A 27,674-nucleotide genomic window follows, 5' to 3' on the forward strand; every position below is an offset into this window, starting at 1 on the left:
TGGCTTAGAAGTCGAGTTGGATAATACTAATGATCGTTGGAACAATTTTCATGAGATTGGAACAGAACTGATCATAAACCAAAACTGGACCTGTTGTAAGAGAATGACGCCAACTAAATACATTTACCAAAACACCTCCCCCACTCCGTGCGATGAATATTCTCCGGATTATACTCATATTCGAAGACTGCTCGCGGGTTAATATAGTGAGGAGAGGTACAAGAATTGGTCATAGAAAATACCCTAATAGTGGACACATTTTAACGCATTTTACGCCCGGCATTGGGAAGCTTCGTTGAAGAACTATTTCGACGGAGTGGTCTTCAATTCTAGTGGTACTGAACTTTTCCTCACGAATTTTTGACGCATCTACAATTTAAATGAACGCTATCATTGCGCTCAACACTTTCCTGTGGTGATGCGATTCCTGTCGTCATCTTGGCTTCCACTTAGAGAGATGTTGGAGAGAATTTGGCGATTTTTGCTTTTACTGCCGCTGAACTTGAAAAGATTCTACATACAAATTATTTCCTTGCCTTGGCTCAGTTTTCCCTTGCAGGCCCGTTTTATTGTGTTTCTGGGAGGTCGAAGACAACAAACAATATACAGGATCGTACTTATAAACTTTGACAAGTTAGCGGGCTGTCCTCAAAGAACATGTGTATTAAGAGTTCACGTTTTCAACAACCATCATCGTAACTGCTCTTCGAATTTACGTAGCTGTCCAAGGCCGCTCCAAAGCGTTCTAAACAACGTGTTTTATGTCTATGTTTTTTCGAAATTGGATAATGAAGCGCGTTCACCGGCCCTGGTTTTGCGACTTGTTTTGCGAGGGCTTCTCAGTTTGAGAAAAAATGTGAGATTTGTCTTGTGCGAGTTGCACCGTGGATGAAATGTGGGAATTGTCTAGAAAGGACACAGAGAAACCCATGCCAGTCCAATGAAATGTAGCAATAAAAGGGCGGAATAAATACACCATACGCGAACGACACAGTTACAGATAAACATATTTCTTTCTTGTTTCATCCCACTGGGGCGATACCGATTAACCCGTTTCGTGCTTTTGCCCACACATGACCCAGCGAAATAAAGGGCTCCTTTCAACGGGAAAAAAAAAACTTGAACTGAAAAGAAACCTTGTTGCCTCGCACAATTCAAAACGACACCAAAGTGCAGGTCTATGTCTGTCGACTCCATCACGGAATTTCTTAACCACCATTTTATGTTGTTGATATTTTTGTGAACAGACGCATGTTTCCCGTGATTCGATCAACATAAGCGGCTTAAATCCCAAGGAGGAATACGTTCTAGTTTTGGACATCATACCAGCAGACGACAATAGATACAAGTTTCATAATTCAGAATGGTCTGTAACTGGAAAGGCAGAGCCATTGATGCCTACAAGAATCTTTGTTCACCCAGATTCGCCTGGACAGGATCGCAGTGGATGAGACAGGTTTGTTTCGTTGTCAGAAGTTAAAGCTGACGAACAATCACATGGATCAACTTGGACACGTAAGCTACCTTGTACACTTTGACAAAAAGATGTTCCCTTTGACTTTGTTGCGTGAAAATGCTGTGTCTTCATGTTTTTTCCGGTTCTCTTACCATCAAAAGAAGTCAAAACGAATGGGGCTAGATTTTTACTTAATTAAGTTATATTAAGAAGGGATTTTGAAAGGACTACCTGCTGTTCAAAATCTTCCCTCTAAATGCCTGCATCGTAGTTATTCACTCGAACACTAGAACCCAACTCGAAATTCAAATGCTACTCGTGGCACTTAAAATTTATGAAAAGCTGTAGTTCGAGTTTTCTTTTAACTATCGAGGGTTGGCATATCTCTAGCAGCAGTTTCTTTTCCACGAAGCTCATTAGTTTTGAACGTGAGCCGGTGAGCCATTGAAGTAAGTGAAAGTAAGAGTTCGATTGCTTTCGCCAGTTTCGAAGAGACCAGAGTGATATAAACAGCAAGTATAATCTGAAAGAAGCACCTTGCATATAATTATATTAATTATTACTTAATGTAGAGGTTTACCTAGTAGAAGTCGAGTTGATAAAACCGTTCTTAAGAATTTAACTTAAATTTCTATCAATAGCGAGATTTCAATTCGAGGCCGGATCAACTTAGAAACAACACCAAATGGAAAATAAGTACTTTTATTTGAATGGCCCAATTGAAACTGTTATTTCAAAGTTGAAATGTGGAAGAAAATTACTAAATGGTTCAAGGTGGCGAGGTCAGGTGAGTCGGTATGTAAATCAAGAGAAAATTGGATTACGACATGACAAAAATTTTCTCCTTCCTTTAAATTTGTTCTGGCGTCCAATCTGGAGGTGCTAACTCGGTCGAAAATGGAATCAACCTTAGAAGCTTAAATTATGTTTCCGTTACTAAAAGGGGATGTAGGGAAACGGCATGATTGAATGGAGAGGTGCGATATTAAGCATCAGAATACAAAGTATCCGTAAAAGGCTCCAAAGAAACCCTTGAACCACTTTGGACAGGGCACGAACTAGCTGTGGACGTCAGTGAGCCACATTAACCGCTCCACAGGATCTCTAAAATTTAAGGGGCCAGCGTGACATTAAACTTGGGGATTCTTTGTCAATCCTGTCGCCATCGAGCAGGATTTGTTCTTCTCAAATCGCACACTTGGATGGTTTTAAAGAGAGAGTCACATTTTCGTGACTAAATGCTTTGCCGACTTTCTAAGTGAAAGCTACTTTATGGTGAAGCTTTTCACGCCAAACTTTGTGATCAACGGCATTGATAAATTTTCCTTTGACCTTCACTCAATTTCCCCTTCTTATTCTCACTTCTTTTAGGCGTTGGTCGACTGAACTTTCTTGGAGTTTAAATTCATATATGCATGCATATACTGTATGTTAACTTTGATTTTGTCAATGGTCGTTATTTGCCGCTGTTATTTGAAAGGCGTTTACTGAAGTTTTCATGTAAGATAAAATTAGACTCTTTGCCAAGTCTCTGGGAGCTTTCTACACCCAACTTCTCAGGGCTTAATGACCTTTTTTTCTTTTGAAAAGAAGATTTAATTCCAAGTCAAAAGGCAACAAACGATCTATAGAAAAGTACTTCTTTGCTCCTGAACAATTAAGATTGGAAACTCGATTCGTTCACATGAAGGGACCAATACCCAGTAAGATTGAAACGGGTTTTGAGTCTTTGAAGAAGTTCTATCGTGTCTAGCTGGCCTTGAAGTTTGAGAAAGGAAAGGAAGGATAGCTTTCTCAGGAACTATGTTCCCCCTCCTCTAAAATAGCTTAGATGACTCATGGCGCAAATTGAAATCTTAAGTTCATTGTTCCAAAAGAAAGGCGTATTCAAACGCCCTTCCAGAGAACTAGGGAGAAGACGGGCTGAAGACCAAAATCATTGCATAGTATTTGTTAGACTACAATATGAGGTACTGATTAGAGCTCTGAGCTCTGTGTAGGGCTTAAACCATCATTCCAACACAAACAGGGCATGTCTGGAGAAAACTGCTCGTTGCCTATAAAATTACGTTCACCCACAGTATCGAGAAACAGATGATGTCGGTCAAGTACGGGTTTCCAATGATTCTCACTCTTCGGTGAGAGTGTCTCGGCCTTCACAATTTGACCATAGATTAGATGAACGAGTGTGAATGTAGCCTCGAAGTTAATTAACTCTCGGAAATTCTCCTTATAGTTAAAAGAAGCCTGACTTCCTTCACAATTCGCTTCCAGTGCGGTCTTAATGAGCCCTCTCATGTCAAATGCGTGGGAGAACGGAAAGCTGGCTCTTAAAATACATATCAAGCATATTTCTATGAACATCGTTAAACTTCACACAATAGCGGACCATGTACCACGCTTTCCAAACTACAATTGAGTGAAATCACTGAGTTCGCGTTGAGACCTTAGATCAATGAAAAGTAGTGAATTACCTGTTGTATTTCAATGTCACAAATTACACAAAAGATTTAGCTTGGGAGGAACGTTGGTTCTAGCGTGTTCACGTTCGACTCCATGAGTTGACACCCTAGCCTTATGCAGGTTGAATTTGTAAATTTTTCCGTTCGTGCTCCGAAAAACCTTTCTTCGGGTATCCCGGTCTGTACCATTTCTTGAAAGTCGACATTTTCAGTCAAATCGAAACTGACTGGATCTTGACATAGAGGACGAACTACGGTCAAATGGAACAACAAATCATACTTCCAATTCCCTCCCATCCATTTATTTCGTTTCAAAAGCTATCAGCGAAATTTGAGTACTCGATACTCTTTCATTAAAAACAACCATTGAGAGAAAGAAAAAGGACTGTGTTGGTAGTGGCGTATCCAAGTGCGGTATAACAGCTAAAAATATGTCTATATTTGAGTTTCAGAGGTGGAAGCGGAATGATTTGACCTTCGATATTCGTGATTCCTAATAATTTTGAGCCCAATTATTCAAGATTAATAAACAAGTTGCTATTCATGATTCTTTTCACCATCTCTCGTAATTCATGATTCCCAAGTTGCGAACGCAAAAATTCATAATTCCTTCTAATTTATGTGCGGTTATTTATGATTTATGATTCATGATTGCGCTTCAACTCCCGATTGAGTTGCCAGAGAGGATTTTTCAGAGTAATTATTGCATTATTTTCGAAAACAGAACTGGGGATGTCAATATCACACGAGTAACATGATTTCTTTCAAATCCCTCGCATAAAGGAAGCCGCGCGATGGTTGCATCAAAGACGTCGTTGTGCTGGTCACATTCCCTTTTACCCCCGTTACAAAGATCCAAAAGTTAACCAATGTCTTCAGTATTATCAATTCGATCGCTCAGGGGATAGCTGCATGAGACTGACCACTTTTTAAACGGAAGACGCTCTGAAGAAACTCCAGCTACGGAAAGTGAAGCACTTAAATTTGTATAAATCGTCTCTTCTTGCCTCCAGAAAGTGGCTTAAAAGAGGAGGCTTCGGGGTCAGATCTTCGCAAGACAGATTTCAATTTTTTGTTTCTTCTGTCGACGGTGATCAATCAATTGTTCTAGCTAAAGACAAGGTAAAAGGGAACAAACTTTTATTCGAGGAATCGACAAGAGTAGACTGAAAGACAAAGCATCGGGTTAGTGACCATTATGCGAAATCTTTTGGAGGATACGTAGATAAAATCTAGGACGGATACTTGAACAATTTTTGTCCTGACGGAAAATGTATTTTAATCATGATCGACAAAAAAAAACATATTGGTCCGTTGTCATTTCGCTTTCAACAAAGGGGACGGCCGGAAGACATTCAACAAATATATTTTAAAGTTTCTTTTTGATAAAAACTACGTTTTAAAAGTTGTAGGATTATGGGATGTAATAATGACAAAGTAAACCGATCTTCAGAAGATAGGATTTCGAACGTAGCGGACTTAACAACGATTTCGCCGTTTTTGCTATTAAAAAAAAAAAAAAGAATAAACTGCACATCAACAAAAAGTGAAAAAACGATGCGCAATGATCTAAAAATTTACAGAAGGACAGATGCTTTTAAATTGCAGTGCGTTTTTGCTGAAAACACGAACACGAAGCACTTGCTACAAAGGTCCATTGAAAAGCCCACGATACGAACAAAGACTTAATTGCCTTTGTTGACAAGCTAAAGAGCTTTGCACAATATATTCTTGTTTCAAACAACGGTGAAAAAGTTCTGTGAGCTTAATGAAAAGCACATTAGTCTTGTCTCCTTTGTACGCGCTAAATTAAAATTTGTCGAGTTGACACGGCATACGCTTGGGTACGTAACATTAAACTGTCAAGATATAAAGCAAAATGACTCCTAATAGATGAGCATTTCTTAGTCTCGAAAACGATGTAAACAATTCCACAATAGAGAGAGGTGCTAGGATACTGATTAACAAGTGATTTGGCGACTAATCTACTCCGCCTTCTTAAGTGATTGTGAAAGCTCTTCGAGAGCACAATGACTTGGAAAAATGACAGCAGATCGTGTGATAGGTGTGTGAGATAAGGCGATCAGGGGGATTTAAACTTTCGAAACTATTGAAAGAAGATACAGGATTCCATGCAAAATATCTCTCTCATTTCGTTTAACCAATTAGACTGAAGCAAATAGGCTGGATAACATTGCAGAAAATATGAACTTGAAAATGTTATACACTCAAAAAAGAGAAAGCCTGATCGACAGCTTGTTAATTCAGTGATAACAAGAGCAGTCTTTTCTCAGATTTTGCCGTCTGGTATTTTTTTTTTTTACTGACTGACAAAGTACATTTGCTGTTTTACCTAGCAATTTGAAATTCAAAATTACGTTCCAATATTCTTATCTCAACTTAACCGCCCTTTTGATCGTTGGTTTTCAACAAAAGCTTTCAGCAGGATTTACTTTCCACTGGTGTCCAATAATGGGCTGTGAAAGAAACCTTATTTAACCTACTGGGGAGCAATTTTAATGATCTGCTCAATGATCTCGTTTTTGACGAAAATGCATCAAGGACGATTTACAGCCTGCATTTCTGTGATGTTGAAGAGCAGGGTACGAGGGACGCGTGCATCTCATTCGTTAGCTACATTCACACTTAACTGACCCCTCCCCATAGAGGCTTTCCGTCGGGGTCATTGAAACATCAATGATACAACAGAACAGAGCAACAATGTTTTTTTTCTTTTTAATCCAAACTGGCCCGAGGAAAATCAGTGGTCTACTTACAAGTATTAGGATCAAAAAGTGGTTCAGACCAGTGGCCTGTTTCTCAAAAGTCCCGAAAATTTTCGGGCCTATTTCGGGTGCCACAATTCCCTTTGTATCTCACGAACGGAGACGATTTAAGTCGTCAAACTTCACGGACATGTTTCTTTTAGTAAGCTTGAAAACATGTTAAAAGATCGGCTTTTCAAAACAAGCGGTTGGCAGTTTCACAAATGGCTTCTCGGGCCCGAAAAGTTTTCGGGACTTTCGAGAAACGGGCCCTGCAGGTCTCCGCATCTCAACATAAGCGATCTAACCTTACCAGTGGGCTGCGATGCCTCCATAATAATTGCTATCTTAATTGTTGGTTTTCAATCATGTGTGATAAGCAGTTAGACTTTTTGAACGGAAACCAGGAGATCATCACAAGGAGTAAATACGTAATGTCTCCTCTGAGCGATCTTTTTCGTCCATCTGATTATATTTGACTGATTCACGCCCTCCGTGTTTTTTCTTGTTCAATTTATGCATATGTGATATAAACGCAGTCATCGAGCGTTGATTGGGACACTACTTCGACGAAAAGCTGTGCTAAATATACAGGGGCACCCAACGACCAATTTGTTGTAAAGTGTATTATTATACCCCAGTTAATGAAAATAAATGTTATGAAGGCATTTTCAGGTGTTTTTCAGTGTTGCTGGGAAAACATTATCTGTTCCTTTTTCCCAGCAAGACACACAAGAAATTTCCCAGCCAGCTAGATAAAATTGGTTGGTTTCCCAGCCAGCTGATCAAATTTATTTCCCAGCCAGGAATTCCGCGTGCTTTCAAATTCCTCGATCCGAAACGAGTACTCTCTGGGAGAGGGAAGGGGTTCTTTTTTTTTTTTTTTTAGTCGTCCTCCTCAGTTTTCAGAGTTTCTACAGCCAGCTCGGGTTGAAATGTTAGAAAAAGTCAGTAATTCCCAGGCAAAACGTCTATCAATAACAAAATTTCCCAGCCAGCTCATCGAAACACCTGTATTTTTGCCAGCCAGCAATATTCCTCTGGGGAACAGATAATGTGAGGAACAGATTCGTTGGGTGCCCCTGAATATAGACGGTTTGACGACACCAGAATGATTTCAGGAAAGAAACGAGAGTTGTAGGCTCGGGGTCATTAGCTCAAATTGACTGAGACAAAAGGAAAGAACCGAAGTCGAAGCATCAACGTAATCACTTCAAATTACTTAAAGCTTATAATGAGGATGGTGATCATCATTACATCATCACCACCATGATCATCATCGTTATCATCATCATTATTATTATTATTATTATTAGAGCGGTTTTCAATTGAGTGTCGTAAAACAAATACCAAAGTTATTACTTCGACCAATCGCACCAGGTGAAAACAGCGCAATGAACCAATCCAAATTCGTAGCAATTCCATGTAACTTGCTCAAAGCGCGGGAAAAATCGTGCGTGGTTTTGGTTTTCCGTTTCATTGGTTGATAAATTGGCGCCAGATTTTTAAACCAATCATTAAGCGTAGCAATTGCAATCTCGTAATTACTTTAGACAGTCATTTGAAAATTGCTCTATTGTTATTATTATTATTATTATTATTATTATTATTATTATTATTATTATTATTATTATTATTATTACGTCAGGTGAAGATTACCTTTTCCCAAATTCAGATTGAGAGTTTGTGCCATTTTGTATTGCAGGTTATCTTAAACTCAATGCACAAGTACCAGCCTCGTGTTCACGTCATCCCAGCCAAGGACTACAGTCCTTATGGATTGAGAAATGGGTCATTTTACACCTTCGTATTTCCAGAAACACAATTCATGGGAGTCACAGCTTATCAGAACCCAAGGGTGAGTGAAAATTGTTTGTCCAGGAAGAACGATACGTTCTAAGGTAACAATACCTTGTAGGAACCCTGAGAATTTCAACTAGCACTTATACCCACAACCAACTGTCACAAATATAATTTCTGAAGAGTAAAGGGTCCAGTCGCTCAAGTGTTCTACCCGCTAAAATAACACATTCAGCTGTTCAGAGAATCCTGGCCCGGATTATTTACTACAACCTGGGGCCCGTTTCTCGAAAGTCCCGAAAAGCCGTCTGTGAAATAGCCAACGGCTTGTTTTGGAAAACCGATCTGTTAAAAAGTGGGGGGGGGGCTCAAAGCATGGTTATACACCTTATTCCAAAATGGCCGCCATTTAAATATTCTTTTGCTTTTATTCAAATAAGCCCTTGATGCCTCGTTCTTGAGCTTAAAATTCAAAAGAATATTTTATCTTGAACGAGGCAACAAGAGCCAATTTGTATCCGCATAAATCAGCGGCCATTTTGGAATACGGTGTATCGCTTACCAGCGTTAAATACTATGGAAACCTATCGGTTTTGATACCTCTTAACCAACGGGCTTCGAGACACCGGCCCTTGGTGGGTTAACACAATCAACCGCTTACTGAATTCTATGGGGGTTAGGTGTAAATCAAGTGAACTTAGTACTGTTTTTCGGGGGGAGGGGGGAGGGTTGACACCCTCTCTGAAAAGGGTAGGGAACCAACAGCACACGTTTTTCTCCACTCTTACTAAAACGCTCGAAAACAATGAACAACAACTGAGACCCGAGATGGAGTGAGTACTTATAAGAGCTAAGCTACGCTCGGATTTGCACTCTGAAACCAATGGCATGTTACGCGCGCGTAACCTGTCCACGCTTTAGACTAAGCGTTTCAACGGTTTTTCAAAACGTTTTCGAAATTTCATCGGCACTGCCATTTCCGCACGTTCTCAGTGAAGACGATGAATTTGTTGGCGATGGGAATTGTCAGCTTTGGCGGTTTCACGGAATCGCTCACTATCAGATTTAGATATGACAGGTATCGGCGAACCGCTAATTTCATCTCATTAATTGGTTTCCGCAAAGCACGTCTGTTTTTCCCTTGCTCTTTTCCGTGTAGCCAAGTTCATTCACGCACACTTTATTTCTTTCACCTCCTTCTGTCTTGGCCAGGGGCCACACTGGAGTCAAAATCAGTTTAAATGAATACTGTAGCCAAATTCTGTAAGTCTGACAACTTCTGGAAAACCTAGTTTCCGTTTGAATCTCGATCGTAGTTAGCAGACATACTACAGCGCGAAAGACACGGCCTACAATACAACAACAGAATTACACTATCAAACAACTCTTTAGATCAGTAGAATATCAAGGCGGAATGAAGCGGGATTTCATGCACGAAATGAACAACGAAATGAACAACGACAGGAAGTTTCAACACGGTGTTCAGTCGTCCAGTTTAAATATTTAGGATTTTTATCCGGTCAGATAAAAAATGATCTAACACAGGAACGTAGACAAAACAGCGGAAAATGGTGGTCACTAGCTTTAATTCGAATGATTAGATTCCTTCAGTTCCCCCTGACTCGTTCACAGATGCCATCTTGTACGGCAAAACAAACTGGAGTTGTTCAGTTTAATGCTAAAAAGTTAGGATTTCACCCACACTAGATTCAAAATGATTTAAACCCTTACGGTATGGTATCATAAACAACTCCACAGGAAAGTACTGCTCAGTAACTTTTATTTGAATGGCAAAATGCCAACTCTAATGGATTTCATACCAACTCGAAAGTTTGAAACAGGAACTGCAGCATTCTAAACAGCTCTACAGTCCCAGCGAAGTGCTTCCCGGTAGCTTCCACTTCAAAAGTCACTTCAGTAAACACTACAATCAGCGCCATGTTGTACTCAGACCACTCAATACCTTTCAATTAAATAGTTGGCACTAAATTATGACATTTACAGACTCAAAATTCACACTCAAAATTTAAACCCCTAGGGTATGGTATTGTAAACAGCTCCAAAGGAAAGAACTGCTCAGTAACTTATAATATTCTTTGAATGGTAATACTGATGGATTTCATACAGACTCGAAGGTTTGAAACAGGAAGTGCAGCATTCTAAACAGCTCTACCGCCATAAGTGCTTCTCGGTAGTTTTCACTTCAAAAGTCACTCAAACACGACATGAATCAGCGCCATGTTGTTGCCAGACCACTCAATAGTTTTCAATTAAATAGTTTTTCAATTAAATAGTTGGCACTAAATTATGACCTTCACAGACTCAAAATTCATACAAGCATTACAAACAGCTCACCTACAGGAAAGTAAACTTATCAATAGTTTTCATTTGCATGGTCAACCATACACCCATTTTGTACGCGGGAAGGCGGTATCATTTCGTTAGAGCATTCATTCTTCGCCGGAATGGTCACACTCGGATTAGGGCCCCACAAAACACACGAACTGTGCTTTTAGGTCACATTTGAAGATTAAAAGGGGTAACAAAAGCTTTTAGGAATGATTTTAAAAGCAAGCCAAATCCATAGGCTTTCGACCACTGAACTGTACAGGAAGAAATTTTTATAATTGAGTTTCAATCAATTGAAAAAAGCCTAGGGAATGATCTCTCCTGTTTAAGGGAAACCGATCGCCGACGGACAAACGCAATGAGTTATCATCACACAGTTGGCTATTGTAAAGGTGGACCGCTTTGAAAGCTCTAGCTTGAAGAAACTATTTTGATCTATCAAGAAATTCACAAGTTTTACTTTGAGATGGAATTTTATGTAGTCTATTTCATTAAACACGATTTAAACTTTGACATTTCCGCTTTAGTTTCCTGCATTTGTTCGAAGTCTTTTCAAGAGCACGTAGTACTACTCATCGGAGCCAATCACCGTCGTCTTTTTTTTTTTTTAACACTAAATTTCGTCTCATAAGCAAAGGCTGCACTCATGACAAAAGCAAAGACATAGCAGTTTCAAGTGCCTCACAGCTTTTGTGAGACCACAGGAAAGAATTTCTTCAGGGTTATTGTTGTTATTATAAGCTTATCCCAAGTTCAAGGATAGCAAACGTCTCCACCCGAGAGAGTATTTTTCAGTTCACTTAAAGCCGGGTATTATTCAAATCATACACGCTATTGAAGTAGGTTTCGTGATTGAACAAAGTTTCTATTTTTTAAATGAAGGTTAAGTTGGGCAATTTTCTCCGAGAGTAGTGTATTGTGCGTCAGTAAATTGAATAGGTTAAAACATGGAGAATTTACTTAAACATGCAGACTTGTTTTTTTCTAGATAACACAGTTGAAGATCGAAAACAATCCATTTGCTAAAGGATTTCGCGGCAGCTGCAATAACACAATGCACCATATAGCAGTGAAAAGGTACGTACGCCGCCGCCGGTGATATATGACGGTTTATAATAACAAATCGATTTGTCCATGTGATAAATTGCCAACTTATATCCTGGTGGGGCCTAATAAGGGGGGCAATCCATATAAATAAATTGAACTTTGAACCAAAGCACTCTTGGAACGTGATTCTAGGCCGGCTTCGCGGCTTAAGCTTTTTTCAACATTGAGGAATAACAATGTAAAACTTGCAAAGAAGACGAGAATACCGGTCGGAACGAATCTTGAAATCGACCGTGTTTGTAGGTCTTTGTTGTTCTATGACAGACCGGAGGATAATTTTAAAAGCATTAGAGCTTAGACTTACACTCCAAGCAGGACGATCTGCATACAGCAGGCTTCATTCGAGAGTCTCCCTTTTCGCCCAATGTGAAGCAATCAGGATTCTGGAATCCAGCCAATGGGTGGCGTTGGAACCCGGAATCCAGAACCTGGAATCCGGTATCGATAGAATCCAGGGGCCCGTTTCTCGAAAGTCCCGAAAACTTTTCGGACCCGAAAAGCCATTTATGAAACTGCCAAACGCTTGTTTTGGAAAGACGACCTTTTAACATGTTTTCAAGTCAACTAAAAAAAACATGTCTGTGAAGTTTGATGACTTAAATCCTCTCCATTCTTGAGATACAACGGGAATTGTGACACCCGAAAATGGCCCGTAAAGTTTCGGGACTTTCGAGAAACGGGCGCCAGGATCCATTTTGGTGGAACCCGTGAGTTTGGAATCCGAAATCCACGACTCAGGATCCGGGATCCATTATTCGGGATCCGCAATCCATGGGCTGGGATCTGGATACCAGTGGGCACCTGGATTCCTTCCAGGTGATCTGGTGACGTAATTTGGAGGACTGGGAAGAAAAATTTTATCGCCGTATCCCACAACCGCGCGCGGCCTTAGGTTTTGTTTCCAAATTTTCTGCAATATTTCCATCGCCAAAACTCAACAGATCATTCCGTGTCTCCTACATTTCCTGTTACTGAATGAACATTCAAGTGGAAACCGCTGAGATATGACCTCGCCTCTGCCAGGTTGAATTTGGAAATAACAGTCAAGGCCGCGCGCGGTTGTCAACGTTAAAATTTTTCTCCCCGGTTTACATGGGCGACCATTTATACCGCAAAGTTACTATCCAATCACGACTTGATATTTAACTTTTCAAAATACGATAAATCGACAGGTTATGCTTCGAATTTTTTCTCGCGGTTCTAGTAAAATTTAAAAATGGGTCGTTATTAACTTAAAAGAGGCTGTGCCACGATTTTCTGGTCGTCTTATTTGAGGAATAAAAACAATAGACTCAAGAGTGTCAGGAGCACCCCAATTCCGTCGCATGGAACGTGTGTTAATTTTTGCGATCGGTAACCTGAGACCTAAAACTGTAAAAATTGTTCTTTTGAGGACTTTTGACCATTTTTCTGCGGCTGATAGCAACTGAAAGGGGTCCTTTCGTTTCGAAATTCGTCACCAATCTAGTTAGCCATATTCAGCAAATCTCATTCATGGTAATTAAAAACTTTCATCAAAATGTTCTCTCCTTCAGTATAACTATACAGTCTCTTCTATGGAATGTCTTCTCCAGGCTCCACTTGTTCAAACGAGGCCGGGATAGCGCTGTCCGCCGGATAAATCGCTATCCACTGGATAACTCAATTGGTTTTGCTAGTGTTTATCCGCAGGATAGTGATTTATCCGGTGGGTATCGCTATCCAGCTTTTGAACAACTGGGGCCAGTACGTAACAATTTTGTCTTGCCATGCATTGGGTGCCAGTGAAAATTTCACGAACACTATGCTTGCTTTCTGTACTATATCAGAGGATTTCGAATATAAAAAGGGTAAATTTCAGTTCAAGTCGCCTTATAAACAAGAACAACAAAGCCTTGTGCGTTTAGTCTGTGTTTTCTTAGGAGTTGTCAGTACGAATTAAAGAAAACGACCTTGATCCGGTTGTTGCGCCTTTCATGCAATTAACAGATGCAATAGCAAAAATCAAGTTATAAAAACAAGTCCACTTTTGCCTATCGCACACTTAAGCTATCTTCAGACTCTTTGTAGATGGTGCGTAATTAAAGTGTTTGAATAGCCTAATGCAACGCTCCCCTCCCACCCCCCACAGGTATTTTGTTCTATGCACAGACTAAAACGTAAGAAGATCGACATTAATCACAGCGTTGTTGAGTACAACCCGCTAGCAATACTCCAGCATAAGGCGCAAAAATGAATGAGTACGCTTAAGGAAGGGTTCAAATCCTTCTTGTAATGGACATCTCTACTATAGCTTAGAATTCATTTGAATAATCACACTAAAAGATTTAAACAAAAGATTTAAGAGTTAAATCCATCTTGTACGGCCGATTTTAAGAAGCCCTTTTTCAAAATAAAGCTTATTAGCTTTAAGCTGAATTTTCTTGATAACAACTGTGAAAAATTGTCCTTCAAGATTTATAACAATAAAAACCCTCTCAAGTGATACATCGGAAACCACTCCCTAAAACCGCGATGCCCCTGTTTAAAGAGGTTAAATTGAATGTGTCCTTAGTGTATGGTGTAAAAGCTATGAAACAATTAAGAGGGCAGCTTGCACTTTGCCACCTTAATCCAACTTGAGGTTAATAAATCGCGGTACTAAAAACCTCTAGAAGTTCTTATACACCCGAAACCCAATTTAATTAAGTATTCTTACAAGGAGAATAAATAAATGGATGTCATTGCACGTGCAAACATTCCATCCAATTAAATACGCCAACACCATGCAACTATTCAAAGATTACTTCGACCGCAAATGAAGTGTAGCAAACAAAACGGGCAAGATTTTAGAATTATTACGACTGAATACTTCACTTACACTCCTCCCTCAACCGTTTATACTCTGAGTCATAAGCGCACTGGCAAGGTTGCTAGGTGAATAATTTTTTCACGTTATCTACATTCTAAGTCAGAGAGCACTTTCGGTTAATGGCACGGTAAGAGCACGAATCGGTTTAAAACTTGACCGTTTTCCAAGACCTTGAGCACCAAAGAGGCACTCCGGCTTTGCGGTCCTAGGTAATGTCTATCCGCAAAGTGCCATTTCTCTCGACTTTCATGCAGTGACTATGTAAAAGGGATTTCCGGCACGATGTAAACCGTACAGGCCCCGAGGATTTAGTAGGATTTCTAGTTCACTTCTTAGTTGGAAAATCAATTAAAGGTTTCCAAACATTTTTTTATACCAGCTTGCAACTTTATTAATTGCATAGTCTGGCGCGAGTATTGTCCATGTGATTTTTATCCTACAACTTAGGAGAATTCTCTGCCGCTTTCCACTCGAAGATTTTCGTTGCAAATGAATTATCTTAAACAACAAAGACTGCATTATTTTGTAAATGCTCTGGGTAAAATCACCGTCTCTGAAGAATACATCTAGAAGTAGGGCCGAGCCAAATGACAAAACCGCAAATGGAATTTATGAAAACAGCGACTACTAATCGAGTGTTTTTACTACACAACTAATGCAGGTTACAAAAACAAAGTTACAAAGTTCTAAAACACCTTTCAATAGGCCTCTTCTATCTTATCCAAGAAGACGCATGAGCTTTATACCTAAAGCACTGAAACCATATACGCACTATTTACTCTTTTAGAAAGTCACCAGACGACTGCACAGACTCAGATGGCCTGCCCTTGTCCCCCGCTGGGTCCAATTCCAGTAGCGAATCCTGCAAACGCCATTTTCAGGATTCTCCGCCGAAATTCCCAGATATCAACGAACCCTCTCCACCGCCAATGATGGGGCAAACTGGTACGTCTGAAAGAGTTATCTGATAATTTAGAGCTCGTAATTTCTTTCCCTCGTAATTAGCTTTGGGAAGGCTCAAAATCTAACTTCAGAAATCAAGGGTGATAGCCCAGTAAGGGTATTGTATGCTAGAACACACAATTATCTCTGCTCAGTATAGACCTTATTCATAAATGGCGGTCAATTTATAATTCTTTTGTCGAAGTGCAAATTAGCCTACCAAGCCTCGATACTATACAGTGAATTGAAAAGAATTCTTGCTCTAAAATGAGGCTTGGTAGGCTAATTTGCACGTGGACAAAAGAATTATAAATGTGACCGCCATTTATGAATAAGGTCTATACAGCCACGTTATACAATAAAATACAATACATACTTAATTGACCGCTCCCCATGGGGGCTTTTCAGGGCCAATGAAACACATTCAACGAAACGACAGAACACAACAACAACTGTTAAGAATCCCAACTGGCCGGAGGCAAACCAGTTGGCTATTTACAAGTGCAGCTGAGAAGTTGCCGGAACCAGGGACTACCAGGAACAAATTCAACGAGTGGTCAGAACGGGTCTTGAACCCGGGAACTTCGGATTTCAAGGCAAACGTCCTAACCGCTGGGCCGCACTGCTTCGTACACGTTATCTCAGCTGGCCACGATCTCGAGTGTAAGAAGGGGCTACCGAAATCCCGCTGAAGCTTTGGCCTTGACTAAAGTTTTCGTCCAATGGCGATTGCTCCAAGTGATATCCTATTTAGGTGGTTAATAAAACAATATAGCTATAGGGCACTATATACCAGTAATGGGACTGCAGGTGCTTTTATCAACCATCATAGTGTTTAATTGGCCAATCTGTATTGGCCTTTGAATGTAGACTTCATTGTTTCACTGGAGTCGTGACTGGATAGCTTTTTGTACCAACAACGAACACATGCATGAACAAAGACAGCGTTTCAAGTGAAAATCCAGCAGAGATGACGTTCAAATTCTCATTTTCTTTCCAGGAAGTGCATTTGGCCATGTCATGTTCTCTCGTCGCCCATCCGAAACGTACGAATCGTCATGCGCCTTTTCTTCACTACAAAGCAGCTGTCGGCAGCAAACGTTTTGTCCTGAGAGGCCGGCGATGACGACAGCTTTAAATTCGTCACCCAGTCTTAACCTGACAACGCATCCTTACATGCAAAACCTACCGATGAACTCTTTAAAACCGCTGACCACAACAAGTGCACTTTCGCACCCATGCCACGCACCGCGTCCGCTTCCTCATCCAGGATACATGAACCATCCAAACGAACACACCATCCACCACACCCCAAGTCACCTTACCGCACGTGTGCACTCTACACTGGATTGTCGCCCAGAGTACGGACTGGGAAGGAATGATTATAGCAAACCGCTTACAATATCTACTACTTTTCACCATGGCTTTCCTGGATCTCCTTCGTCATATTCCTATCATTGAGTATGTGGACATGTCACCAGATGCGGCCTGAACTATGGTGGCGACATCCAGAGCTTGTGAGCTTTGAATATGGGTAGTTTGACGATGGCTAAACGTCTTATTGATTACACGTACTCTTCCACGTCCATTTTAAGTTTATTCCCGTTCAGGTGAACTCTCTCCCGGCTAAACACTTTTACTTTCCAAAAGTTCAAAATTTCGACGATTGATCGGTGACTCTGAAAAGGAGTCATAGTTTTCCTTTTTTGAGTACCCATGAAACCAGACCTAAGCATTTTTATTCAGACGTTTAGGAACTAAAAAGAAAAAAGACCTTTCAATACCTGACACTTACACTTTTCACACCGGGCAAATATTTCGACCATTCTTACTTTGGAATACTCTCACAATAATGTTAGTTTGCCATACTCAGATCACCTTTCATCATTCATGTTTTACTAAGTTTAAAACCTCCTTCAGTTTGTTAAACGTCATGCAAGTACCGCGTTTCCTTACACCCAACACTGATGGACAAATACCAGTTTTAATGTTTTCGGTTGACACGGTTGGACTACATTTTAATTTATTTGGAGAATTGGGTTTTCTAATACTTATTCATCGCAAACTAATTACAATTGTTGACGGTTTGACATAATTTGTTGAAGATCTTTACAGATAAGGTATAAAGTAAGCCGTTTTGGGGATTATAAAGTAGCGACATAGGCCATCCTCCTTTTTGCAGCGCCGTCGCGAGGATTAGAAAAAAATGTTGTGGTTAAGGCAATCAGTTTACAAGAATTGTTTTCAAAAAATATAATAACAGAATTTGAACATTCTTTTTTTATACTGACTACAATTCAAGTCACCCCTTTGTTCTGATGTTAATACATGCTCCACGGCATGAATGGGCCATTTCCGAGTTGCTGTTTGTCTCGGTTTCGAAGTGAGTCTTGGTGCTCAACTATTGTAAGGAAAATGAGTTTGATTTGCATAAGAATACGTAACTCATTTCTATTTGAATGGTTGTGCACCAGGACTCGCTTTGAAACTGAGGCATGCAGCAACTCGGAAATGGGCTATAGGAGGTACTAGACCTCTACTTCAAACCTCGCTCGAAGGGAAGGTAAGAATAGACATCCTTGGAACGAGGTTGGCTTAACGACAGAAAAATTCGACCGCAAGCGACAAAAAATTCAGGGGACGGCCTTAAATAGTTCAAAAATGACATTCGTCATATTTACATAATTTTTCACTAAGAACTAGTCATCCAAACAAAACCAGAGTTAAACGAATAATCATTTAGCAATGCAAATCGAACTGTTTTAGTTTGTACTGCAATGCTATTTGTTTAAGACCAAATTAGTTGCTTTTTAATCAGTGATAGTACATATTTAACATCGCTCTTGCTTTCACAGTTTGATAATTTTCCACTGCAAGAGTTAAATTATGGGAGATCCAAATATGTGACCTTGTTAGGAACTTGAAGAAAAGCAATTTGTTTGAAAGTATTTATTATTAATATAGAAGAAATTAATTAATGTAGGCGTTTTAGTTTTGGATGTCGATTAAAGTGCTACTAATCGTTTTTCTTCACGTTTCGAAAGTACTTGCATTGAATACTTAATGTAACGGGCGAAATCTTTTGTAATAATTTCAATAGGAAGACTCGTTGACTCCACTTTTTTTCATTTAACGGTCCGCCATTACTTGGTGCGGTTCGATAAGCTTTCAGAGATCTTAAAAATGAAGTGTGTGAATGCGGCTCATTAGTGTGAAGCACGAGATTGTCAAACTCGTGTTCTGCATATTAATGAGGCCGCATTTTTAGCTGGTGTACTAGTAAATGACGTCGCTTTCTCCTCGATGCAGCTCTCTGAGGGCTTATCTGTTAGGACAACACCGAGTTATGGGCGGACCGTTAAATGAAAAAAATGCTGTCAAAGTAAATAGTTTTTCTCTTTAAAATGGTTGCATATTATCTTGCATTTCGAGTATTCATCACAAGAACTTTCGAAATGAGAAGAAAAACGAGAAATGATTTTTGATCGTAGTCGCACAACGATTGCTGTGTACTAATGAAAATTTGGAATAGCACATTGACCGGAAGACAGAGACCAACAACAGTCCAAATAATTGTTTTTGTACAGTTTAAATAAAAGAAAGGTTATAAATAGGGTCCTGTGTCTTGTGTTGTTTCCAGTAGTTTATAGTATGTGGAAAAAACGGCCAATCCTAATAGCTAAGTTAAATATTATCCCTGAGAATAACCTCTACAAATTGCAAGAATTCGTTATTTATTTTAGATTTAGCGATTGCTCCTGATCAAAAAACTATGACATATTCATAACGTCATTGTCAAATGCGCTGAAGCCCATAACCAGAGCCCACCGCCGAAATTTGCGAAAAAAAAAAAAACCCTTCTGAGCGCGCTTTCCTATTATGGAAAGAAGCAAACGCGTGGAAAGAGTTAAAATACGGAAATTATTCGTTAAGAAATAACAAATCGAAAGGATTAGTAGAAACCTTCTGATTGCTCCTGAGACATTTAATCTATAGTCGCAGCTGGTTTTAATGTCAACGCCTTTGGGCTGGATTTCACTAGCGTCGGAGTCGTAGTCGGAATACGACCTAGTGAGGCTCGACGCAATGGGAGTCGGAAGAATCAGAACGTTCCCATTTTCTTCCGACTCCGACAGTTTGATTTTCAGTAGATCGTATCAATCTGCGCTTCTGATTACGACTCCGACTCTGACTCAATCGCTAGTGAAAACCAGCCTTTGGGAAGGCGTTACGCGAAAGAATACTGATATAGGACTGAAAAGTGTTTGGCTTGATTCATACATATCAACCTCGTTTCCAGGGTCTCTCTCCTCGTCGACAAAGAGACCCTGGGAACGAGGTTGTCACATATATTTGTTTCATGTGAATCACTCAAATAAAATTGTGAAAAAGATGCGCATTTATATACCGTTATTGTTGCACTAACCATCGTATCCCAGAGTCGCCCATCGTTCAACTGGTTAAAATTCGTAAAAAGGGCATTAACAGTTTCGGAGAGGTTTATTTATTCACAGTTACGCATGATTAAACCTAACAAAGTTGCAGGTGTAGATATGATTCCTGCTCGGCTGTTAAAAGACAGTGCTGCTTTAACCGCCAGCTCCATTACACATCTGATCAACCTATCCTTATCATCAGCAAACTTTCCAAACTAACGCTAAGGTCACACCTATCCACAAGTCTGGTGCTAAAGATGATCCTGATAATTACCGCCCAATTTCCGTCCTGCCTATTTGATCTAAAACCGCGGAAAGAGCAGTGTGCAAACAGCTAGAAAACTATCTAGATAATAGCCATCTACTTAGTAAGTTTCAATTTGGCTTTCGCAACGATCACTCCACTCAGTTTTCTGTTACATACTTCACGGATAATGTTTTGAAAGCCACGGACAAAAGAAAATCTAGCTGGTGCTTTGTTTATCGATATGAAGAAAGCCTTCGATAATCTACCCCATATGAGCCTTCTGCAGAAACTAGAGCGTTACGGAATAACGGACACCCCTCTGGCCTGGTTTTCTGACTATTTATCTGACAGAAATCAAATAGTGTGCGTGGATGGTATTTGCTCTGACGCTCAACCTGTCCAATCTGGTGTCCCTCAGGGCAGTATTCTTGGTCCACTCCTTTTCATATTATACATAAACAGGAGCCCATCTGGAGCGTGCAACTTCCATACAGCGTCTGTGAAACGGCCTTTTCAGAAGTAGGTTTATTTTTAGACTAGCCCTTCCCGCGAATTAGGTCAAAAAACAAAGGCAGTTCCGGTTCGGTGACCCTATGACGTCAGCTTAATTTCTTGTAATTGGTCATCGGGCTCCTGTGGGAGTCTCATTGGGGGGGAAATTCAATCTAAAAATAAATCGGTCTGTGAAAACGCCGTTACACGAACACAGTAGAGTTGTAGGCTTCGGGTCATGGGTTCCTGACATAAATGACCTTCCATCTTGCCTGCAATTCTCAGAAATTTTAATGTATGCCGATGATAATGTTATTTACTTCTCTGGAAATTCCATCTCTGATATTGAAATGAAACTCTCTCTGGATCTAACGAACGTCTCTTACTGGCTTAAAGAAAATAACCCTTTTCTGAATATCAAGGAAACGGAATGCTTACTCTTTGGCACAAGACAACGACTAAAGGTATCTGGAAAATGCAGAGGTTTTTTCAGTGATTTTAAATGGAACTCCCCATCACCTTTTTCAAAGTATTCAAGTATCTCGATGTTCTGCTTGATAACCATCTTACATTTAATGAGCATACTAATTATGTAACTACCAAGGTATCCAAGAAACTAGGAATTCTTTCTAGAGTCAGACCCATTTTAACAACCGAATCTGCAAATCGTCTTTCTAAATCGATGATCTTACTGTTACTGGAGTACTGACATCACCTGGCATAGTTGTAGCAACGAGAACCAGAAGAAAATTGAACGTTTGCATAAGAGCTGGCCGAATTGTCCTAAAAAACTCTAAGGATTTGACCAGTGATGCCGTCATTGAGAAACTAGGATGGAAGCCGCTCTCCGAAAGAAGAGACGAGCACACTAAGGAACTGGTTAACAACTGTCTTAAGGGCCTTGCTCCAGACTTATATAAGGATTATTTTAATACCAAGCATCGCAACATTCATTCTTATAACACTAGATCCAGAGGAAACCTTTTAGTTGATAAAAAACGTGGATTTGATTATAAAGGTGCAATGATTATTAATCGAAATTGTTAGTGCAGATTTCTTATTTTTATTGTTTTTATTTTCTATAATATATTTTTGTATTATTTACAGTTATTATTAGTTTCACAGGGCCCATATTGATACCAGTTGTATAACTGAAATGGTTACCCTGTATAAATATTATAAATATTATCATTACATTATTATTATTGTTGTTATTATTCTCATTATTACTATTAACTACTGTGCGAATCCGAAAACTGTGAACATTGACATTTCCCATTATGCTGCAAACAATCAGAAAAACACAAATGATTTAGTTTTCTCGCGCGTGATTGGCCTTTTACTTGAAACACCGTTTAACATTTCATAAATATTCGTAGTGTTCACGGTTTTCGGGTTTTCACAGTAAAGGCATTACTGCCTTCTTATTTTTCCACCAATTCGCTCTACGCTAATAGCGATGTTCACTGTTATAAAATATTGACGTCACACTGTTGTGATATTCAAATTTCCTCACCATCGAACAAAAGAGGTTATTGTTTCCACAGCCTCTGCATGCATTGTTAGCACATTAATAAAACCGGGAGACGTCACGCGAAATATCGATTCACAATACCAAAACTTTAAAAGCGCACCCGAGCATAGCGTGTTTCTCCAAATTGAGAAACACAACAAGGATTTAAACAACCTGGGCATACGATGCCCCGCCAGCTCCCCAACGAATGCATCGTGCACTATCTTCACAGCAAGCTGGTGGCGCAACTATTTTTAAAGAATTACGATTGCCAGTGATTTGTTTCTGTGCAATAAGTCTGGCAATGGTATGGTACGATTTCCTTTTAATCGATTACTAAGCCGTAGACTGGCTGAGTAAATGAGTGAAAGTATTTCAGTCTCGTCTCGTCTGAACGGTTTGGGAAATGCCATTCGGATACACCACAATAATTACATAATATCAATGGAAATAGGCGAAACACTTACCCAATGTATTTCCTCGCTTATACATTGTATCTCTACGATCCAAAGAGTCGTCCTGGACGATTTTCCTACAGAAATATTACATACATCAGAAGGATAAACATTGCATGAAAACTCACTCGATTGACAGCTGTACTCTAAAATCTGGATAATCATGCAGTTGTTAAATCCACAAATCGACGCTTTCTTACCTAATCGTATACATACCAGGAAGACTTGAGTTCTAACATTTTTGTGTTGTTTGAGGCCGAATAGGCTAAACCATCGTAATTCAGACAAAGTAAAATTTAAATTGAGCGCCATTTTGCCGTGGAGCTGGCTGGAGAGACCTGGGAACGAATCCAATAAATCTTCCTTGCTGAGGACCCCCACAGGAATTTTAACCAACAGTTCAAGGCCGATGGTAAAACCGAGACATAATATTTAACAATTATTCCACTCGCACTTGTTGGATAATAAGTTAACGAATCATTGAATGAGGCTGAGTAGGATATGAAGAATTCTGCAGACCTCGGAGGGTGTTATCCACCTCGGCCGAACACCCTCCGAGATCTGCAGAATTCTTCATATCCTACGAAAGCCGAATTCAATAATTGCTTTATTATTTATTCAAAATATTTAAAACTTTGGAAAAAATTGCTGCTAACTCCACTGCAGTTGTAAGCCGATTTCTGATGTTTTTTTTCGTTGAGGTAAGTCTAAAACTCATGATTAAAGGGAAAGTATGGCCTAGAAAAAGTTTCTCTGAATCGAAAGTTCTTTACCTGTATTGTCATACTTGACCACTCATGTGGGCTTAATGTGTTTAAATAACCAACAATAGCGCTTTGAAAGGTCAACACTAATTGCCATAACTGAAACTGACATTTCCCTTTTTATTCAACTTACACGACGTTCAATCTACTTCAGACTTCAAATAAACAAACATTTCAATTTGCAGAGAACATTCAGATTAGGCGAGCCAAAGAGTTGAACCCGGATCGATGCGTTCCCCCTGCATATTCCAATATCCACTAGACTAACGAGACAAGCTCCTGGAAAATCGAATTTTTTAGAGTATTGAGATAGTAGTACCCAGCAAAACAAGTAAAAACTAACCGTCTTCAAAGTGGTTTTTAGACCTAAATACTGTAGATCAGCGCGGCTTTGCTTAGAAACGCTATTTCTTGTTGAACTAAAGCTCTAATTCTGCCTGTTTTCATTCCAGTTTTTACAGCGATAAGCTTCTCACATTAAGATCTTCGTGTAATTGTAAGGAAATGTCCAATGTCAGTTTGACGGATGACCATTAGTGCATGGACTATTTTAAATTGAAATCCGCCATCTTTGTTTCTGTGTATGCAAACGAGGCTATGACGTACCAGTAGTCAAGGATTTCCCCGGATGACAAGATGCACTTGATGTAACTCTGACGCTCTAACCAACATTGGAACCCACAAATGACCAGCTCCCAACGTCAGTGGCTTCATAGCTCAGTTGGTTAGAGCGTCGCACCGGTATTGCGAAGTCACGGGTTCAAACCCCGTCGAAGTCCTGAATTTTTCAGGCTTCTTTACGCAAGTGCAAAAATTGCGTTCATAACTGCGAGGATCATAGCTTCACTTGATTTCATATCCGCAGTTCATATATGATTCATTTCATATATCATTTCACAGCACTAATGGCTGCCATGTTTGCGAGGTTTGCAAAGTGGAGAGAGAAGTCAGGGACTGGTAACTAAAACCGCAAGCAGAGTGCAGGCTCAGAGCGTGTCACGAAATGACATGAGGTAAGGGATATCGTGCAATCTCCAACAGGACACGCAACATACGAAATAGAGGGTACAGAAGTCTCCAGAAGTGTTAGACGAGGTCAAAGTAAACTAAAATTTACATTTCTACCTCACAAAATTTTGTTATTTATCCTAGAAAGTCTGCACCTTTTGGTCATTATGTACTTCATACGCTAAAAAGTCGATCTTCTTTTATACGTTAGTCAGGTCATATTTTGTTGTTTATGCGGTTACGACAGCCAAAAAACGTCTTTATACGTTAAACAGTTAACCCCATTGACACCCTCTATTCTAGACAGAACCGCTTGCTTAAGAAAGCCACATTCATAATACGCAGCTCAAACGGCTGATTCCGTGTGGGAAGCAGGCCGCCGGTTTTGCCGCAGCACTCTGAGTAAAAATTGTTTCGCGTTTTGACCTTCGTGGCATACTTCCGCGCGCCTCGCAGAGCAGTGTTCCTTTTTGACGATAAAACGCAAATATCTTTTTCAAAAGCAGAATTACAGCTTTGGCGGACTTTGAGCGACAAATAGTCGAGAAAACAATACACTTCACTTATTGTTTGTTCGGTCCCAGCTCGACTCGGACAGCCGTCACAAGGCCCGATCAAGAGAAAATGAGGGGACAGAGAGAGAGGCTCCCGGTCCAGCCCTTGGGATATGTCATGTCCACGAAAGTTATTTTTAGAGGAGCAGGAGTCTTTGTTCTGGCGGAAGCCTGGTCTGAAGTTTGAAAGAAAATAAATATTCATCAGCCTTCCACGTGCGTCGGCATTTTCTCTTTTCACTAAGAACCTGAGAGCGAGGCAAGACTGCGTGCGGACGTCTCAGAAGACAGACTTCCGCTCGTCTAAAAATAACTTTCGGGGACATGATATATCCCGGCCAACGCCCTGAACCTCCCTCTCTGTCCTCTCATTTTCTCTTGGCCCGATGAATGGAACGGGAAAATCGATGCAGGCCAAAGAACAAGACTCGACGCCAAAGGAAGATAAAGACAACTCAGAGCATCAATTTGCAACGGTGAGCGTTATTAACACTTATTCAAGTGAGGAAACTTCACCGTTACACATCATATTTCTAAGTGAACGTGGAAAGAAATTGAAAACCCACAAGATTAGTAATTGCAACTATTTTAATCCTTATTGAATACGTTTAAAAAAGCTGGGAATTTTGTCTTCTAAATGTTGGAGCCGTAAGATACACAGAATGATGAGAAGACGGTATAAAATGATCTTAAAACTGTTAATTTCTTGACGAATCAAGAATATTGTAAATTACAAAATACTCGGCCTGTAACCTTGCATTGCGTGTGCCCGATATTCACTGAAACAAGGCAGGTACAAAACACAGGTCACAGGTCATTGTTTTACCAATACAGAAAGTATCTTAAACATTATCCTAAACATTATCCTAAACAAGTACCCTAACCCTAACGCTAAAAAAAAGTTTTAGGCCTCAGAATTGGGCCTAAGGTTAGTATTTATGAATGTTTAGGATACTTTCTGTATTGGTAAAACAATTACCTGTGACCTGCGACCTGTGTTTTTTACCTGCCGCACCGAAACGTTGTTATACACTTTTTCCAAATGTCCAAGGAAGATATATGGCAAAACGTTTCTATTCAAGAATACAATGGATATAACTCGAACAAAAACGACGTTCTATTTTGAAATAAGCATCACTTTAAAGCCTTCACAAACTGATCTTTAATCGACCAACCCTCAGCTTTCTTTGACACCTGTACAAATCACACTTGCACTAACATTTAAATACACAGCGATAAATGAACAAGTACACGTTTAGCACTATGTAGTTCTGCGATCATAATTTCGTTATGATTTAGCAGCCGTCGGGTCTCAATGGCGGGTTCTAAATCTTGATTTTCATGATTAAAGTTTTCAAACCGCGTGGAACTCAGTGAGCCAATTACCCTTCGTTCATTACCTTTGTTATCCTGTGAAAAGTTTGGTGGCAAAAGTATATATCAACTTGTTTCACCGAGCCGTCAAACTCAGTTCAGTTTAACAACTCTGGAATAACGACAGGCCGGTTTCATCATCATCATCATCATCTTGTCCTTTTCCCTCTGAGGGATATAGGGCCTTGCGTTCTCTCTCTCCAAGCTTCTCGGTCCGTCGCACAACTACCGGCTTCGCCCAACCTTTGAATCCAAGTTCACCTCGTTCTCTTTCTACCGTTCTTCGCCATGTCTCCTTCGGCCTACCTCTCCTACGTCTTTCTTCTGGGGTCCATGTTAAGGCTATCCTAGTGTTCTCATTTACACTTTTCCTCAGCACATGCCCAATCAGTTTCCAGCGTCTACGTTTTATCTGCTGAGTGATCTCTTCCATATTCGTCTTGAATCTTATCTCTTCATTTGTCACTTTCATAGGCCAGTAAATCTTCACAATTCGTCGTACGCACTTGTGGAGGAAAACATTAAGCTTGGTCTCGTCGCTTTTAATCATTCGCCAAGTTTCGCAACCATAGAGAAGGACAGCCAGTACACTAGATCTAAAAATCCTCAACTTCGTGTCTATGCTGAATTGACTGTTCCTCCAGAACTTTAACCTGCTTGTACAGGCCGGTTTATCCATCTCTTAATCGATGTGTTTAAAAGTGGTGTTTTACCATGTCGCGTCGTGGTGGCCATATTGAGCTGGAAGCGGACAAGTAGTGATTCAGTCTCCTCAAGACAACAAAAGAAGAGCACTCAAAATACCAACACAGCATCTACATTGAAAATAAACTTTTTAAGACGTGAATTCATGAGAAATTCGACGCATGGTATAATCGAAGCGCAAGCTGTTTCACTAATTACCAAGGATCCAAGTCCATTTCGTATTTCATTTCTAGCGAGTCGCTTAAATGTCACAGACCACCACATCATCGTTTGTTGATAACACATGTACTATCTTCGTTCTAAAATTATTTTTGAATATTTTGAAGAAAAAGCTGCGTTATGGTGAGAGGAGCTGGATGCACTGGTTGTGTTTATTTGTTGCACGAATTATAAAACCGTTACCGGTGAGTAAAAC

General features: G+C 40.0%; 1 protein-coding gene and 1 non-coding gene across 2 annotated transcripts in view; both read left to right on the forward strand.

Moving 5' to 3' along the window:
* Positions 1-19,326, forward strand: part of LOC137976572 (T-box transcription factor TBX5-like) — a 24,881-nt gene extending 5,555 nt beyond the window's left edge. Inside the window, 7 exon segments of the mRNA XM_068823953.1 lie at positions 1,248-1,428; positions 1,431-1,456; positions 1,459-1,515; positions 8,389-8,541; positions 11,821-11,909; positions 15,557-15,714; positions 16,712-19,326. Of these exon segments, the coding sequence (XP_068680054.1) occupies positions 1,248-1,428; positions 1,431-1,456; positions 1,459-1,515; positions 8,389-8,541; positions 11,821-11,909; positions 15,557-15,714; positions 16,712-17,172 (1,125 nt within the window). The 3' untranslated portion in view covers positions 17,173-19,326.
* Positions 19,327-24,324: 4,998 nt separating this feature from the next.
* Positions 24,325-24,397, forward strand: Trnat-ggu (transfer RNA threonine (anticodon GGU)). The gene has a single exon. It is a non-coding gene; the product is annotated as a tRNA-Thr (tRNA).
* Positions 24,398-27,674: the final 3,277 nt, after the last annotated feature.

Source organism: Montipora foliosa, chromosome 11 (genome assembly GCF_036669935.1).
Source record: "Montipora foliosa isolate CH-2021 chromosome 11, ASM3666993v2, whole genome shotgun sequence".
NCBI lineage: Eukaryota > Metazoa > Cnidaria > Anthozoa > Scleractinia > Acroporidae > Montipora > Montipora foliosa.